A 15,959-nucleotide genomic window follows, 5' to 3' on the forward strand; every position below is an offset into this window, starting at 1 on the left:
TCCACTGTCCTTTACTGGTCTTGCTGTATTTTGAGTACAGTGGTACCTTGGTTTATGAACTTAATCCATTACGAAAGTCCATTCTTAAACCAAATCCATTCTTAAACCGAGGCGAGCTTTCCCTTATGAGGCCTCCCGCCGCCAGTGCCCTTCCACCGTTCGGATTCCATTCTTAGACTGAGGTAAAGTTCACAAACCGGGACACTACTTCTGGTTTTGCGGAGTTTGTAAACCAAATAGTTCGTAAACAGGGCTGTTCTTAAACCGAGGTACCACTGTACTGCCTCTAATTCAGAATGCCCTACTTTAAGGACATTGATAGAACTGAACCACCTGTGGTTTTTAATCCCCTTTGTTCTGAAGATCATTATTGATATTCTGGGCTTAGCCGGGCTGTATCCCTGTGTCTGTGGATGAGTGGATTTTTGTGTTAGTAAGTTCAGAAGTAAAAGTTGAGTTCAGAAGATCACAGCTTTATTGGGATAACGTTGGGATGTGCCAATTAATATGTTTTGATAATGGAAAATCATTGCAGGAAGGAATTGAAAATTTTGCCTCCACAAAATGTAATTTCCACCCCTCCCTTGTGTCTCTTTCAAGATTCTCCATCGTCAGGTGATGATGAAGAGGAAGATGAAGATGAAGATGACTCTGAAGACGGAGGTAAATATCTGGGGTTTGGGACACATGCAAAGTAATTCTAAAGAATGCTTATGTTAAACTATGGGAATCAATGGGGCTTGGAACTGTTGGAATCATTTGTGCAGATGGGGGGGGGGGGAGATTAGCACGTAGGCTCCAGTGATTTCAACCTTTGTTTTACAATATCTAGCACTGAATCAAAACTTTTCAGTGTTTCAATGTTTTTACTGTTATCTTTTTGAGTGGTTATGCTACTGCACCAAAGACCTCAATTTCCTCAATTGTTTTCTAAGGGCAGCAATCCATTCTTCACTAGAAAAAATTGATGCAAACCAACTCAAACTCCCCCTGGGTTCCCGACGGGGTCGTGGCATGGCCCTAGCCCCGCCCCAGGCTTCGGACAAGATCCACACCCCCGGATTCCTTTAACAGAATAGCCTTCAGCTTGGAGGGGCAGGTGATGGCCACACCTCCCCTGCCCCATCGTAAGGTCAACCAATGCCTAATCGCCAAACCTTACAAAGTTGCGACTATTGCTACGAGGTAGGCGAAAACCAAATGGCCCATGGCAGGTTGCCAAGTGGAAAAATTCCTACCAGAAATAATCCAGAATGCGGCAGCTAGACTGGTGACTGGGGGCGGCCGCCGAGACCACATAACACTGGTCTTGAAAGACCTACATTGGCTCCCAGTATGTTTCCAAGCACAATTCAAAGTGTTGGTGTTGACCTTTAAAGCCCTAAACGGCCTCGGCCCAGTATACATGAAGGAACATCTCCACCCCCATCGTTCTGCTCGGACGCTCAGGTCCAGCGCTTCTGGCGGTTCCCTCATTGCGAGAAGCAAAGCTACAGGGAACCAGGCAGAGCGCCTTCTTGGTAGTGGCGCCCGCCCTGTGGAACTCCCTCCCACCAGACATTCAGAAGACATCTTAAGGCAGTCCTGTTCAGGGAAGTTTTTGATGTGTGACATTTTAGTGTATTTTTGGTCTTGTGGAAGCCACCCAGAGTGGCTGGGGAAACCCAGCCAGATGGGCAGGGTACAAATAATAAATTATTATTATTATTATTATTATTACTACTACTACTACTACTACAACCAGGCCCCTCAACGGCGACCAACTGAGGTCCATAGCAAGGCCAATGTTGAAACCTGAAAATAGGGAGGGCAGGTGGGAGATTGAGGAGGTGAGCCCAGAGGGAGCTCTCCAGCTCATGCCTCCATTTAAATGGGGCCCGGCCACGCCCCCCAGCCAGTGGATTGGCTGGCTGGAGATGATGTGGCCGGGAACGCCCCCGGAGGGGAGTGGTTGGCCACGTGGTCCACCGCACCTCCTCCCCACTGGGAAGTGGAGTGGATTTGCCCACCTTTCTTGACTTGCTGAGCTCAGCATTTTACTGAGGAGAGAGCTTTCTCATTCATATAGCCTGAGGACCTTAATCCGATGCTAACTTGGCGTGGCGTTTGTTTTTCATTTCACTGAGGTCACTTTGGAGCCGTTTCAGTTCTTTCAAGAATTGGGTCTCATCAGCAAGCTTCTCCAAGGCTCAAATAACAACTACCTTGCTCTTTCCCAACCTATGAAAAAGCCTCTCTTCCTCCAGGAGGGCAGGGGTTGTGAGCAGGAGACGATTCCCGCGTCATGCAGGGGGCGTTCACCCCCTGCTTCAACTCAACTCCAGGGCTGGCGCGCCACGCCCCTCCCCGGTTGGGCATCCAGCAGGGAAGCTTGGTGGGGGCGTGGCTTGCCGCTCAAATGTGGCCACGCCAGCCATCCCCGCCATTGCACACACATTTTCTTCAAGTCACCCACCCTCCACTCCCTTTTAGAGTTAGCTTTCCTGAGACTTTGCTTTGGACCTCTGGTTGGTCGCCCTGTTTAACCAGGGGGCCTGGTAGGAGTTTTTTCCAATTGGCTAAATTGGCCCAGCCTCTTGGTTTTTTTCGCCTACCTCGTAGCAACCGTCACAACTTTCATGGTATTTGGCGGTTAGGCATTGGAATGTGTTGTTGGTGTTTCGGGGGGCTAGGTGTGGCCATCGCCTACCCCAATAATTTTGGGTATTCCACTAAAGGAATCCGGCGGTCGTGGATCCTGTCCGATGCCTGTGTGGCGGGGGGGGGGCATGGCACGACCCTCGGTGACATCAGGGGGGAGCTTATAGTTGTATTAGCATCAACAGGCTCCACCTTCTGGTAAATAAACCCCCTTTGGGCTCACCCCACTACGAGTGGGTGGAGTCTAAAGTTCCGTGGTCCAATGCCTAAGCCAATACCTTCTCACATGCTGTAATCAATAAAGTTGTGGCCTTTTCCTTACCCATTAACCTTACCTACTGTGTCCTCGTGTCTTTATTCCCCAAGCAGGGATCGGGTCCTCGAATCACAACAATGATTTTGCTGAAACTAAATCTAGCTGTAGCAGTTTGGCTGCTGTTCCACATAATAGATCACATGACATGCTCGCCAATGGACATGGTGTGATTCTTCAGTTGCTCTGCTTTGTGTCTACAGTTGCTCCGTACTGGACCCGTCTCGAGATAATGGATAGGAAGCTACTGGCTGTTCCTGCTGCAAACACTGTTCGCTTTCGCTGCCCGGCTTCTGGGAATCCCTCTCCTTCTATACACTGGCTGAAAAATGGCAAAGAATTCAAGGGAGAGCACCGTATTGGGGGCATCAAAGTAAGACGCCAGCGGTCTAAATATCTATTTGGTCCATTTCTTGACCTCCAGCTTTGAAAACCTCTTGGAATTGTCGCACTTGAAGTTTTGCTCACTGGACAGTTTTGAAAGGGCAGTTGGATATGGGATCCACCACTTTCACATCATAGATAATTTCCTTTCCAGTCTGTGCTTCTTTATAGCCAAACTGGTTTGCAGATTCTCTCCTTGGGTATAATTTTTAGAATGCAAAATGTGACGGGGATACTGTCATAAACTGAATATATTGGTGAGACAGTTGAAGCATATGAACAACGTTGTAGGTATTCCACACGCGCGCGCACGCACACACACACACACACACACACACCATGTATTTGGATGAATTATTAGATTCAGGTTGTTCTTGAATCATTCAGCCAGGACACTGAGGTCCAGCTCTGAGGGCCTTCTGGCGGTTCCCTCATTGCGAGAAGTGAGGTTACAGGGAACCAGGCAGAGGGTCTTCTCGGTGGTGGCACCCACCCTGTGGAACGCCCTCCCGTCAAATGTCAAGGAAATAAACAACTATCTGACTTTTAGAAGACATCTGAAGGCAGCCCTGTTTAGGGGAGTTTTTAATGTTTGATGTTTATTGTGCTTTTAATATTCTGTTGGAGCTGCTCAAAGTGGTTGGGGAAACCCAGCCAGATGGGCGGCATATAAATAAAAATTATTATTATTACTATTATTATTATTATTATTATTATTATTATTATTATTATGTTCCCCAACCCCTAGCTGCAGCCCCTTTACAAATTTCATGAGAATTTTCCTATGTTGCTGAATCTAGTGTATGTACAAAAATACCAGGAAGCATGTCTGCCACTTCGACAAAGCAAAGTAATACTTTTAGCTTTAAACCATTTGCCGTGATTAACATCCTGTGGAATTAAATGAATGCTCATTACTCAAAAGTTTGCTTGGTTCATGTGAATAATCCGCAATCCCATTTATTGGGCCCTATAAAAGGAGAGTGGGGTTTTTTTTGGGGGGGGGGTTCAAGAGTTGTTTTGGTTGTGATCAAATACTTCTTCCTGACCATTCTGATGTAGGAAATTACTGAAGTTTTGTTTGAGATTAATTCTCACATTAACTAGCTGCAGACTACATACCATATTTTTTGCTCTATAAGACGCACCAGACCACAAGACACATCTAGTTTTTGGAGGAGGAAAACAAGAAAAAAAATATTCTGAATCTCAGAAGCCAGAACAGCAAGAGGGATTGCTGCGCAGTGAAAGCAGCGATCCCTCTTGCTGTTCTGGCTTCTGGGATAGCTGCGCAGCCTGCATTCACTCCATAAGACGCACACACATTTCCCCTTATTTTTAAGGAGGGAAAAAGTGAGTCTTATACAGCAAAAAATACGGTATTTAACAACCTAGGAATAGGCTTCCGTTTTGATAGAAAGTCTTTAAAATGGGATCAGAGCTGAGATTGACCCGGCTTCCTTGTTGCTTTAGTACTTTTAACAACCAGGTTCCAAATCTGATTTCCTTTTGCCATATTTCACTTCAGTCTCTTCCGAGACAGATCCTGCAAAGGGGGCTGATTTGTGGTTATTCTTCATTTCCCCCTCTGCAGTTGCGACATCAGCAGTGGAGCCTCGTCATGGAAAGTGTGGTTCCATCAGATCGAGGCAACTACACCTGTGTGGTGCGGAATAAATATGGCATCATTTGGCATACCTACCAGCTTGATGTTCTTGGTAAGTGTTCTTTCTACCTGTTTGCACCAGGTGGACCGTGTTACTCAGGTGGCTTGGGGCTGGGGGTGGACGTGATTTACCGTATTTTTCACTCTATTGGACACACTTTTTCCCTTCAAAAATGAAGGGGAAATGTGTGTGCGTCCTATGGAGCGAAGACGCCATAGCCCCGCAACCCTCTCCCGGCTCCCTATGGAAGGAGCCTCTCTGCTGCGCCTTTCCGCTGCTCCCTGACCTGCTCTTTGGGGCTGGTGGTGGGCTTCCCCCGCCAGCCCCAAATAGCAGGTCGAAAGGAACCTGAAGCCTGGAGACTGAGAGGGGTCAGTGCACACCAACCCCTCTCGCTCTCCAGGCTTCCAAGGTAGCCGCCTGAACGGCACCTTGTTTTAGAGCGGGAAAACAAGAGGGGGGAAATTCTCCCCCTCTCTGCGCAGCGTCTCCTGCCGCTTCGCTGAAGGGGCGCTGGGCAGAGAGGGGGAGAAATTTTTTTTCTTGTTCTCCCCCCTCTAAAACAAGGTGCGTCCTATTGTCCGGTCCGTCCTATGGTGCGAAAAATATGGTAGTTCCTTCCCCTTGGCTTTCCACTTACTAGCCTAGTAGTCACGAGTCTGCACAACTGCAGCCTCCGGAATTCAAGGGCAGCCTCACATACAGTGAATTGTTGTTGTTGTTGTTTAGTCATGTCCGACTCTTCTTGACCCCATGGACCAGAGAGCACGCCAGGCACTCCTGTCTTCCACTGCCTCCCACAGTTTGGTCAAACTCATGCTGGTAGCTTTGAGAACACTGTCCAACCATCTCGTCCTCTCTCGTCCCCTTCTCCTTGTGCCCTCCATCTTTCCCAACATCAGGGTCTTTTCCAGGGAGTCTTCTCTTCTCATGAGGTGGCCAAAGTATTGGAGCCTCAGCTTCAGGATCTGTCCTTCCAGTGAGCACTCAGGGCTGATTTCCTTCAAAATGGATAGGTTTGATCTTCTTGCAGTCCATGGGACTCTCAAGAGTCTCCTCCAGCACCATAATTCAAAAGCATCAATTCTTCAGCAATCAGCCTTCTTTATGGTCCAGCTCTCACTTCTATACATCACTACTGGGAAAACCATGGCTTTAACCATACGGACCTTTGTTGGCAAGGTGATGTCTCTGCTTTTTAAGGTGCTGTCTAGGTTTGTCATTGCTTTTCTCCCAAGAAGCAGGCGTCTTTTAATTTCGTGACTGCTGTCACCATCTGCAGTGATCATGGAGCCCAAGAAAGTAAAATCTCTCACTGCCTCCATTTCTTCCCCTTCTATTTGCCAGGAGATGATATGACCAGTAGCCATGATCTTAGTTTTTTTGATGTTGAGCTTCAGACCATATTTTGCGCTCTCCTCTTTCACCCTCTTTAAGAGGTTCTTTGATTCCTTAAGAGGTTCTTTAATTCCATACAGTGCATTACAGCCGTCCAAAGGGACTGGTGCTTGCATATGGCTTATGCAATGTACTCTGACGGCAGAATTTGGATTCCCTTGAGGCTGAATGGGTATTTGTTGATGCTGCCTCCGCAGAGCCCTGTCTTTTGTTATTTCTCTCTTTCTGGCTGTTAGGTTATAGCTATATGTGGCCAAGAGAACTGGGCCTGGAGTCAACATGCAGCAAATGTCAGGGCCCATGGTGCTCAGAGGAACCATTGGGGGTTAAGACACCACTACCTTCTTAACTTTTTTCTTTTAGCCCAGAATTCATCAGAGAAGTGTAAAATGAAGTGACTGCAATCCCTTCTCTCAGTGCTTTTCTGTCAAATGTTGGGCTCAGTGCCATCACCTGTCTCTGGCTCCCAAGGATGCTGGCCCTGGAGATAATTATTTTGTCTTGAGAAAAGCCTCCACCGCCCAGTATTATTTTAATTTACCTTCCTTGTGTGATTCTGCTGAGCATATATCTGTCTTTCTTATGGCCTGAGCTTAGACAGAGACTGTATGCTGCCATGCTGATGTAAAAAGGTAAAGGTAAAGGACCCCAGACAGTTAAGTCCAGTCGCGAACAACTCTGGGGTTGCGGCGCTCATCTCGCTTTACTGGCCAAGGGAGCCGGCATACAGCTTCCGGGTCATGTGGCCAGCATGACTAAGCCGCTTCTGGCAAACCAGAGCAGCGCACGGAAACGGCGTTTACCTTCCCGCCAGAGTGGTACCTATTTATCTACTTGCACTTTGACGTGCTTTGAACTGCTAGGTTGGCAGGAGCAGGGACCGAGCAATGGGAGCTCACCCCGTCGCGGGGATTCAAACCGCCGACCTTCTGATCGGCAAGCCCTAGGCTCTGTGGTTTAACCCACAGCTCCACCGCTGATGCTTAATCTGAGATTCTGCACTGTACAGAATAACAAGTCAAAGCACCAACATCATCTTGCCATAAATCGGTTGCCCTGCAGTTGTTTACAGCGAATCCTTCCTCCGACTGAATTCACACAGCAGCATTCAAAGGCTTTCCAGAAAAGAACTGTTTTCCAAAAGAGCAATCTCTATATATCAGGTTCCCAATGAACTACCGGAAAAGAGCCAGCTCATTCCTCCTTTCTTTTCTTCTGCAGAAAGATCACCCCACCGTCCTATTCTCCAGGCCGGCTTGCCTGCTAACCAGACTGTGGTGATTGGGAGTGATGTTAAATTCCTGTGCAAAGTGTACAGCGATGCCCAGCCTCACATCCAGTGGCTGAAACATGTGGAGGTCAATGGAAGCAAATATGGACCAGATGGGACTCCGTATGTCACCGTCCTAAAGGTTGGTACACAACTACACATCCCCTCTATGGCCATTGCATGCTAGAGTTTGACCTCTTGAGGCAGTGAATACTTCTGGAACCTCTTGATTTGGGCATTGTTGACGCTAAAGGCACATACCTTAAAAGCAGGCAGAAAGCCATGTATCACTTTAATTTCCACCAAAGTTTGCAGGTACATTTGGGGGGAAATCTTCTGCAAAATCCAAAATATGGTAGGGCTACTACCAGACTTGTGACAAACTGGTATAGCATAATGGTTAAGAGACTGCAGCTGCAATCGTAATCCCATTTACCTAGAAGTAGGCTGCAATGAATTTAATAGAACTTTCTGAGGAGATATGGTTAGGATTGCATCAGTTAGGAAGTCTCTGGTTGAGCCTCACTCCTGCCATGATCTCGTTAGGTGGACTTAGGCAAGCCATTCCTTCTTAGCCTCAACTCCCAGCATTCACTGCCATGCAACAGAGAAGTTTATACTAACTTGCCTTACAGGGTCATTGTAAGTATTGCAGCTGGATAACACATGTTGAAAGCTTGAATCATAGACCCATAGAATTGTATGTTTGGGAGGGACACCAGCAGTCATCTAGTCCAAAGCCCTACAATGGTAGGAATCACTTGAAAACATGGTCCAAATGAAAAAGAGGGATAAGTATTCTTACTTTAAAGGACCATTATTAGGTAATAGGATTTCAGATTTAGCATCTGATCCAGCAAACAAGATTCTCAAACAAGAGGCACACCCTATTTCCTCTCCTACATGATTAACTCCTTTGCCAAATAATATACAGGAAAAGTGCATTACGGTGCTTGTCATATTAGGGACGTGGTATGTTTGTATGGTGGGACGCGGGTGGCGCTGTGGGTTAAACCACAGAGCCTAGGACTTGCCGATCAGAAGGTCAGCGGTTCGAATCCCCACGTTGCTCGGTCCCTGCTCCTGCCAACCTAGCAGTTCGAAGTGCAAGTAGATAAATAGGTACTGCTCTGGCAGGAAGGTAAACAGCGTTTCTGTGTGCTGCTCTGGTTTGCCAGAAGCGGCTTAGTCATGCTGGCCACATGACCCGAAAGCTGTACGCGGGCTCCCTCGGCCAATAAAGCAAGATGAGCGCCGCAACCCCAGAGTCGGTCACGACTGGACCTAATGGTCAGGGGTCCCTTTACCTTTACCTTTATGTTTGTATGGAGAGTGATGGAATGTAAAAGCACCACTCTATTTCAACATAAATGATAGGGAGAAATAACAGAATTCATAACCGGCTGTTAAAATTGTATATACTTTGGTCCAGTTGAAGTTTGCAAGCTCTTCTTCAGAAACAGCCCCTCGCAGTGCACATCATGGTAATCCAATCTAGCTGTGACTAGGGCATGGATGATGGAAGCCAGGTCTGTAGGACAGAGTGCAGCTGCCGTACCAGCCAAAACCACCACCTGCCTTCTAATGTCAAGTGGAACCCCCCAAGTTGGAAATTTACTTTTTAAGGAGGAGTGCCAATCCATCCAAAACCTGATTCCAGATTGGAATCCCCAGCTTTGAATTGATGTCTATGGCAGATCCATTCCTTGATCCAGTCCAGGATTCCAGAATTATGTGGACTGAGCATAGACTTGTGGACCTACAGAGAGGGACACCAGTCCCTATGTAACTGGGAGCTAGGAAAGTGCTCTAAACTAAACTTCTTCATCTAACAAGCATCACTGATGGGGCACTTTTGGTGGCTCCCCACAACCGTTGGCCGTTACTAGCCTTCAATGAGGCAGGGCCTGCCCTGCTAGCAGAGGCTCGGGAGGAATCATTACTGCCATCTTTCAAATAATCTTCCGAAAACTGTGCTGTTTATGCAGGCCTTTACAACATGATTCCCCTCCTTCCTTAACCAACCAGTATTTACTGATGTTTTTATTGAGGCAGACTTAACCATGATCTTATATATGGCCTTGATATAGTTCTATGAAAGTGCAAACTATTACCGTATTTTTCGCTCTGTAAGACGCACTTTTTCCCTCCTAAAAAGTAAGGGGAAATGTGCGTGCATCTTATGGAGCGAATGCAGGCTGCGCAGCTATCCCAGAAGCCAGAACAGCGAGAGGGATCGCTGTGCAGCGCTCCCTCTCGCTGTTCTAGCTTCTGGCTTAGCCACGCTCTGTCCCTTCCCCCACCTCCCAGAAAAGCCCACAAGAGCCGCGCTCCCTTTAAAGAGCTGCGCGGAGCTTGTGTGTGGCTCTTGGGGGCTTTTCCCCAAGGAGGGAGGAGGAGGAGGGAGGAGGAGGAGAAGAAGAAGAAGAAGAAGAAGAAGAAGAAGAAGAAGAGGAGGAGGAGGAGGAGTTTGGATTTGATATCCCACCTTTCACTCCCCTTCAGGAGTCTCAAAGCGGCTAACACTCTCCTTTCCCTTCCTCCCCCACAACAAACACTCTGTGAGGTGAGTGGGGCTGAGAGACTTCAGAGAAGTGTGACTGGCCCAAGGTCACCCAGCAGCTGCATGTGGAGGAGCGGAGACGCGAACCCGGTTCCCCAGATTACGAGACTACCGCTCTTAACCACTACACCACACTGGCTCTCAGTGACAGGCTGCCCTTCACCCTCCTCAGGGAAAAGCCTGCAAGCGCCACACACACGCTCCATGCGGCTCTTTAAAGGGAGTGCTGAGCAGAGCCTGGGATGCATTCAGGCTCTGCTCAGCACTCCCTTTAAAGAATATTTTTTTCTTGCATTCCCCCTCTAAAGACTAGGTGCGTCTTATGGTCAGGTGCATCTTATGGAGCGAAAAATACGGTAATACTTCAGCAGATAAATGATAAAAGGCAAGATAATATGGATCCTTAAAACACCCCATAGGCAAGTATCCACGGGGTGGGGCAGCAGTCTGCCAACTGATCCTGAGATCCCTCTTTAAAAATGAAGGGGCAACTGTGCTCCCCAAAATATGCATGAGGACGGGATACAGTTTTTATAGCTGCCCATAGCTCCATCTGCTTGTGTTTGTGAGCCTGCATTTGGCTTTCTCAGCTCTTCGTGTCCAGCTCTAGCAAAACGACATTTCTGACATACCTTCGAGGCATCCAAGCAAGTACTGTTCTCTTGGAAGATCGTGAAGATCTCATGATCGTTACGCAAGCAGAACATCAGGACCTTGGCAGATCACTCAGCAGCCTGGGTGCAAGTGAAGCAGGCAAATTGAACCATTCCCCAGGCCCACAGTGAATCCCAGACACTTGCTGAGTTTCCCCCCCTGCCTAAACCACGATCACAGCCACGGGCTTCTAGCACAGCCTTAACCAACCTGGCAACCTCTCTAAATATTTTGGACTACAACTCCTATAAGCCCCAGCCATCACAGAGCTGAATTAAGTCCATTGGGAGTCCATCTTGAGGGCCTCCAGGTTCGTGAAGTCTGACCAAGATGGATTCCTTTTCATTCTTCGCTTTACTCTGTGTGACACAACCCGTGTCTTGGCTAGATTTGGCCAGCTAAGGATATTTGCAGATAACGAGCAAATCAGCATGAAGATGATCCTTCAGGGAGGGGTAGCCAACATTCAGTAATGGGAACTGGAGACTCGTCAGTACAGTGGTACCTCAGGTTACATATGCTTCAGGTTACATACGCTTCAGGTTACAGACTCCGCTAACCCAGAAATAGTGCTTCAGGTTAAGAACTTTGCTTCAGGATGAGAACAGAAATTGTGCTCCGTCGGCGGCAGCAGGAGGCCCCATTAGCTAAAGTGGTGCTTCAGGTTAAGAACAGTTTCAGGTTAAAAACAGACCTCCGGAACGAATTAAGTACTTAACCCGAGGTACCACTGTATTGGCTATCCCTCTTTTAACCACTATAACCCTGATCCCCCAGGTGAACGTGAAAGGAAATCTCTGTTAGTAGCTGCAACACTTACTGGCTTGTCAGGTGCAAGTAAACTCTGAAAACTGCAGCAAATTGAAGGGACCTCATTTTTAAAAACGAGAACCTTCAGCCGAAGAAAATTTTCAAATGAGCAGCTTCACAAGCTGCTTAAAAAATGAAAGAAAGAAACTCCGGTTTGGGGGGGTGGGGACAGGACGCGGAATTTGGCTCCCTAGCAAAATCAGAGAGTCCCTTTTGGTCAAGTAATGTGTACATGTTTAAAAAAGAGCCAAGAAGCAGAAATTCAGTCCTGTCGGTCTAATGTGTGATGCAGAGATATTGTTTGGTTTACTGAAGTTGAGGTTTCTGTCTATTCTGCAGTCTCTGATCAGTGCAAACGATGAAGCCGATGCTTTCCTAAATTTGTCTAAAGTGACAGAACAAGATGAAGGCGAATATCTATGTAGAGCCAACAATTTCGTAGGCAGAGCCGAAAAATCATTTTGGCTCCACATTGACAAATCAAAACCAGGTAAACCCTCGACTCTGTCCCAAAGGCTTAGCAACTGCAAGAATGAGCTGTAACGCTTGAAGATGCTAGTCGTTTAAAAAATTAATATTTTGTGGTCTTTCCTGTGTATGTCATGATGTCACTACTTATATATTAAGATAATAAAATGTTTTTTTAAAAACAAATCAGTTGCAAAGGAAAAATTCCCACATTGATGACTGTCTGACTTTGCTCATTGCATCTTTATCGCTTCGAGTTGCATGTTAACGACCTGAACTCTCATAACCTTATTATAATTTATAGATAGGCTTTACCGATTTCATTGTTCGTTGAACTCTAAAAATCTCCTGCACATCAAATTCAGGTATCAGGGAGGAAGAGAAAACTTCCCTGCAGTTAAAACAATGTACAGGCCAGTAACTGAAAGATCTCTGACGGAAACTGAGAAAGAGGCAGACAATTCCTTCTCCAGCTTACATCAGGAATCTTTCAGTAATTTGGCATGTAAGTGTGATGAAAATCACCAGAAGTGGGGAACGAGTTACAAGTCGCTGGTTTCAAATTTGATGTTTGGGTGGTTTGGGGGGGAATCCTGATCAATTTTACATTTTTAAAAGTTAAGCTCTCTTTCCCCCATGCTTAACTCATTACTCACATTAACTGCATTTTATCCTTGCTCCTTGCCCTTACTTACTCTCTTTCCCTGTCTCCCTGCCCAGCCATACTAACCAAAAGACAGTCATATATATGTGGAGGAAATTTTTTCATTCTTATGCTTTTGCTTGCATGCATTATTAGTGGGACAGAGTAAGAGCCTGGTGAAGGGACCTCCTTGCTTTTTAAACAACTGGTTGTGGTAGGGCATGAGGACAAGCTACTGGCCTCTCAGATATTGTAAATCTGCTTTTGAAATTTGCCTGAGCATCCATGTTGCCTTCTCTGGAAATTTGGCTTTGGAATCCTGTGGGTTTTCCCCTCCCCCCTTCCTTCTTTATCTTGTGTATTTTTTTTTCTCCCTCCGTAGACAGCAGGTGTTAACAAAACAGATAAGGAGCTAGAAATTCTGTACTTACGCAATGTTACTTTTGAGGACGCTGGGGCATATACTTGTCTTGCTGGGAATTCTATTGGGTTTACACACCATACTGCTTGGCTGACGGTATTACCAGGTACTTCGGCTCTGTCACTTTTTTCCTTTTCTTCCTTAAGGGCCTCGGCGCCCACTTCCGAAATGCCAAATTCTTGAGCGGTAGATGAGTGTTACTCTCATAGCCAGCTTGCGTTGAAGCACACGTCACATTTTCTGCAATATGTAACTTGTTAACCAAGTTGGCAGTCAATGCTTCAATTTCTCACTCCAGAATGAAATTGCATCTAAGTGGGCAGGTGCAATGCTCATGGCTCAGTCTCAAAATGGCCGTCCTCTATTGAGATGTGATGCACAATTTTGCCTCCATAGTACCACCAGTTTGTTTCAGACTATGTGCCGCTCAAGCATTTGACATTTCTGTATCTTGACTTTATGAATCGGGTGGCTTTTAATATCGTTGAATCTAATTAGAAGTGCTTCTTTGGCTAGATTGGGTCCATATTTAGTTTTGGAGAACACCAAGGCCCTTCTATGTCATATATCCTACACAGTATGGCCTATAGCATTGACAGCTAATTTCCCATAATGTTCTTGGTGGAGGCTAACTATTGCTGAACAAATTCTCTCATGCTTCCACTCCACAATCACCAATCTTTCTAATACCTGTAGGCTTCTGTTGGGTGGGAATGTTGAAGCTCTGTTACAAATTAATGCCACATCATGACAACAGTTGAGAACATGTGCTCTGTAAATTCATTTTCATTTAATACCTTTATCTGTGCTGGCTCCATAGAGTTTATTGGGTACCATTTCACCCCAGGAGCCGTATATGATTTCTCCAGTAGAGATTCGGCAGGCACAAACAGATCTTTTGAAGACCTTTCTATGTAGATAGGCCTGTGTAACTCTACATTATTATTTTTAATCAACCAGTCATTTCAATTATTATTTTTTTACTATTTTCATGGTGTTTTAAGTTATATTGCTGTACACCGCTGTATTGTATTGTACGAACTGGCGTTGTATGAATACTTTTATTAGTAAATAATGATTTGTGTCTCTTACCTTGACAAGCATTTTCTACAAAAACCTATCAGAAACTTTTTATAGACAATTTTATTAAATTCTGGTGGTGATGATTACCTCAGAATCGGGCTCAGTATTCTACCCATTTTATTACTGAGTGATGAAACAGGATCCATGACAGCATTCCCCCAACCTGGTTTCCTCCAGATGTTTGGGACTACATTTCCCATCAGCCCCTGGCAGCACAGCCACTCATTAACTCAGCCCCACATGTGGCAGAACAGTAGAGTGCTTTTCAATGTCCCAGGACACAATCCTTTATTTTTGCTTAAACAGACTTGGATAGTCCAATGATCTGGAGCATATGGGAGTTTTAAGTGTACAGTATCAGTAATAGAAGTTTTGTTTGTGTGTTAAAAGAGAGGGAGTTGTGGAGAAGGTAGATGCATTTCAATGTGCACTCTGCATATAACAGGCTGAACAAAACAAATTCCTTCCAGTAGCACCTTAAAGACCAACTAAGTCAGTTCTTGGTATGAGCTTTTGTGTGCATGCACACTTCTTCAGATACCTGAAGAATACCTGAAGAAGTGTGCATGCACACGAAAGCTCATACCAAGAACTGACTTAGTTGGTCTTTAAGGTGCTACTGGAAGGAATTTGTTTTGTTTTGACTATGGCAGACCAACACGGCTACCTATCTGTAACTATAACAGGCTGAGTTACATATCTTACGGGCCACGTACAAAAACCAGGTATTCCATGGGGTAAACTTTCATTAACAAACGGTGTCAACCAAAGAACAAGGCTAAATGAAAATTGTCTTACACGATCAGCCTATGCTTGGTGTTTAAGTCCTAGAAACTCTATAGATTTCCAGGCAAGACTGAAGAAACCGGAGTTTGTTTGAAAAAACAGTCAACCAGCCAACTTTAACCCCTTCTGTTTTACTTATGTATTGTTGCAACTGAACCATATACTAATGCACGACTTACAGTGCCTTTAGGAAACCCAAACTATCCAAGATTCTTCAGGCATACAATATGGCTAACTAAAAATACATATTTTAGGGAAATAATGCATGTAAAACACATTTCCCCCCATGATTATTAATTTTTTTTAATCTGGGGGGGGACAGAACAAATTGCTGCAAAACTGACACAGAAATTAAATTGGTTGATCTGTTCACCCCTCTTAACAACATGACAAACCTTTGTGGCACTTAGATTCAGAACATTCCTTTAAGCACATAAACATATTTGATTTTGCCACACTTACCTAGTTCCGCTCAATTGTTTTGTGGCAACTGATTGGAATTATTATTATTATTATTATTATTATTATTATTATTATTATTATTTATATCCCACCCTCCCCAGCTGAAGCCGGGCTCAGAGCAGCTAACAACAGTAAAATGATAAAAACATTCTAAAATCATTTCATTATAAAATTAATTCCAATCAAATTAATGGCAACTATTGGGCTAGAAGTTCTGTGAGGATTGCCAAAGGAGGGAGTCAGGCTGTGCCCTAGCCAAAGGCCTGGTGGAACAGCTCTGTCTTGCAGGTCCTGCGGAAAGATGTCAAGTCCCACAGGGCCTAGTCTCTTGTGACAGAGTGTTCCACCAGATCGGGGCCACAGCCGAAAAGGCCCTGGCTCTGGTTGAGGCCAGCCT

General features: G+C 45.6%; 1 protein-coding gene and 1 long non-coding RNA gene across 6 annotated transcripts in view; both read left to right on the forward strand.

Moving 5' to 3' along the window:
* Positions 1–15,959, forward strand: part of FGFR3 (fibroblast growth factor receptor 3) — a 64,060-nt gene that overhangs the window by 32,039 nt on the left and 16,062 nt on the right. For 3 of the 5 annotated variants that reach the window (XM_081864270.1, XM_081864271.1, XM_081864272.1), the window contains exons 4-8: positions 601–663; positions 3,157–3,326; positions 4,932–5,055; positions 7,624–7,814; positions 12,039–12,189. In XM_081864270.1, the coding sequence (XP_081720396.1) occupies positions 601–663; positions 3,157–3,326; positions 4,932–5,055; positions 7,624–7,814; positions 12,039–12,189 (699 nt within the window). Of the gene's footprint in view, positions 1–600; positions 664–3,156; positions 3,327–4,931; positions 5,056–7,623; positions 7,815–12,038; positions 12,190–13,192; positions 13,338–15,959 lie in introns of all 5 variants that reach the window. The other 2 variants (XM_081864273.1, XM_081864274.1) reach the window with 1 other exon arrangement.
* LOC309343168 lies at positions 13,344–15,610 on the forward strand. Its single transcript, XR_014157144.1, has 2 exons — positions 13,344–14,759; positions 15,001–15,610. It is a non-coding gene; the product is annotated as an uncharacterized lncRNA (long non-coding RNA).

This window comes from Podarcis erhardii (genome assembly GCF_964252035.2).
Source record: "Podarcis erhardii genome assembly, chromosome: 5".
Taxonomy (NCBI): Eukaryota; Metazoa; Chordata; class Lepidosauria; order Squamata; family Lacertidae; genus Podarcis; species Podarcis erhardii.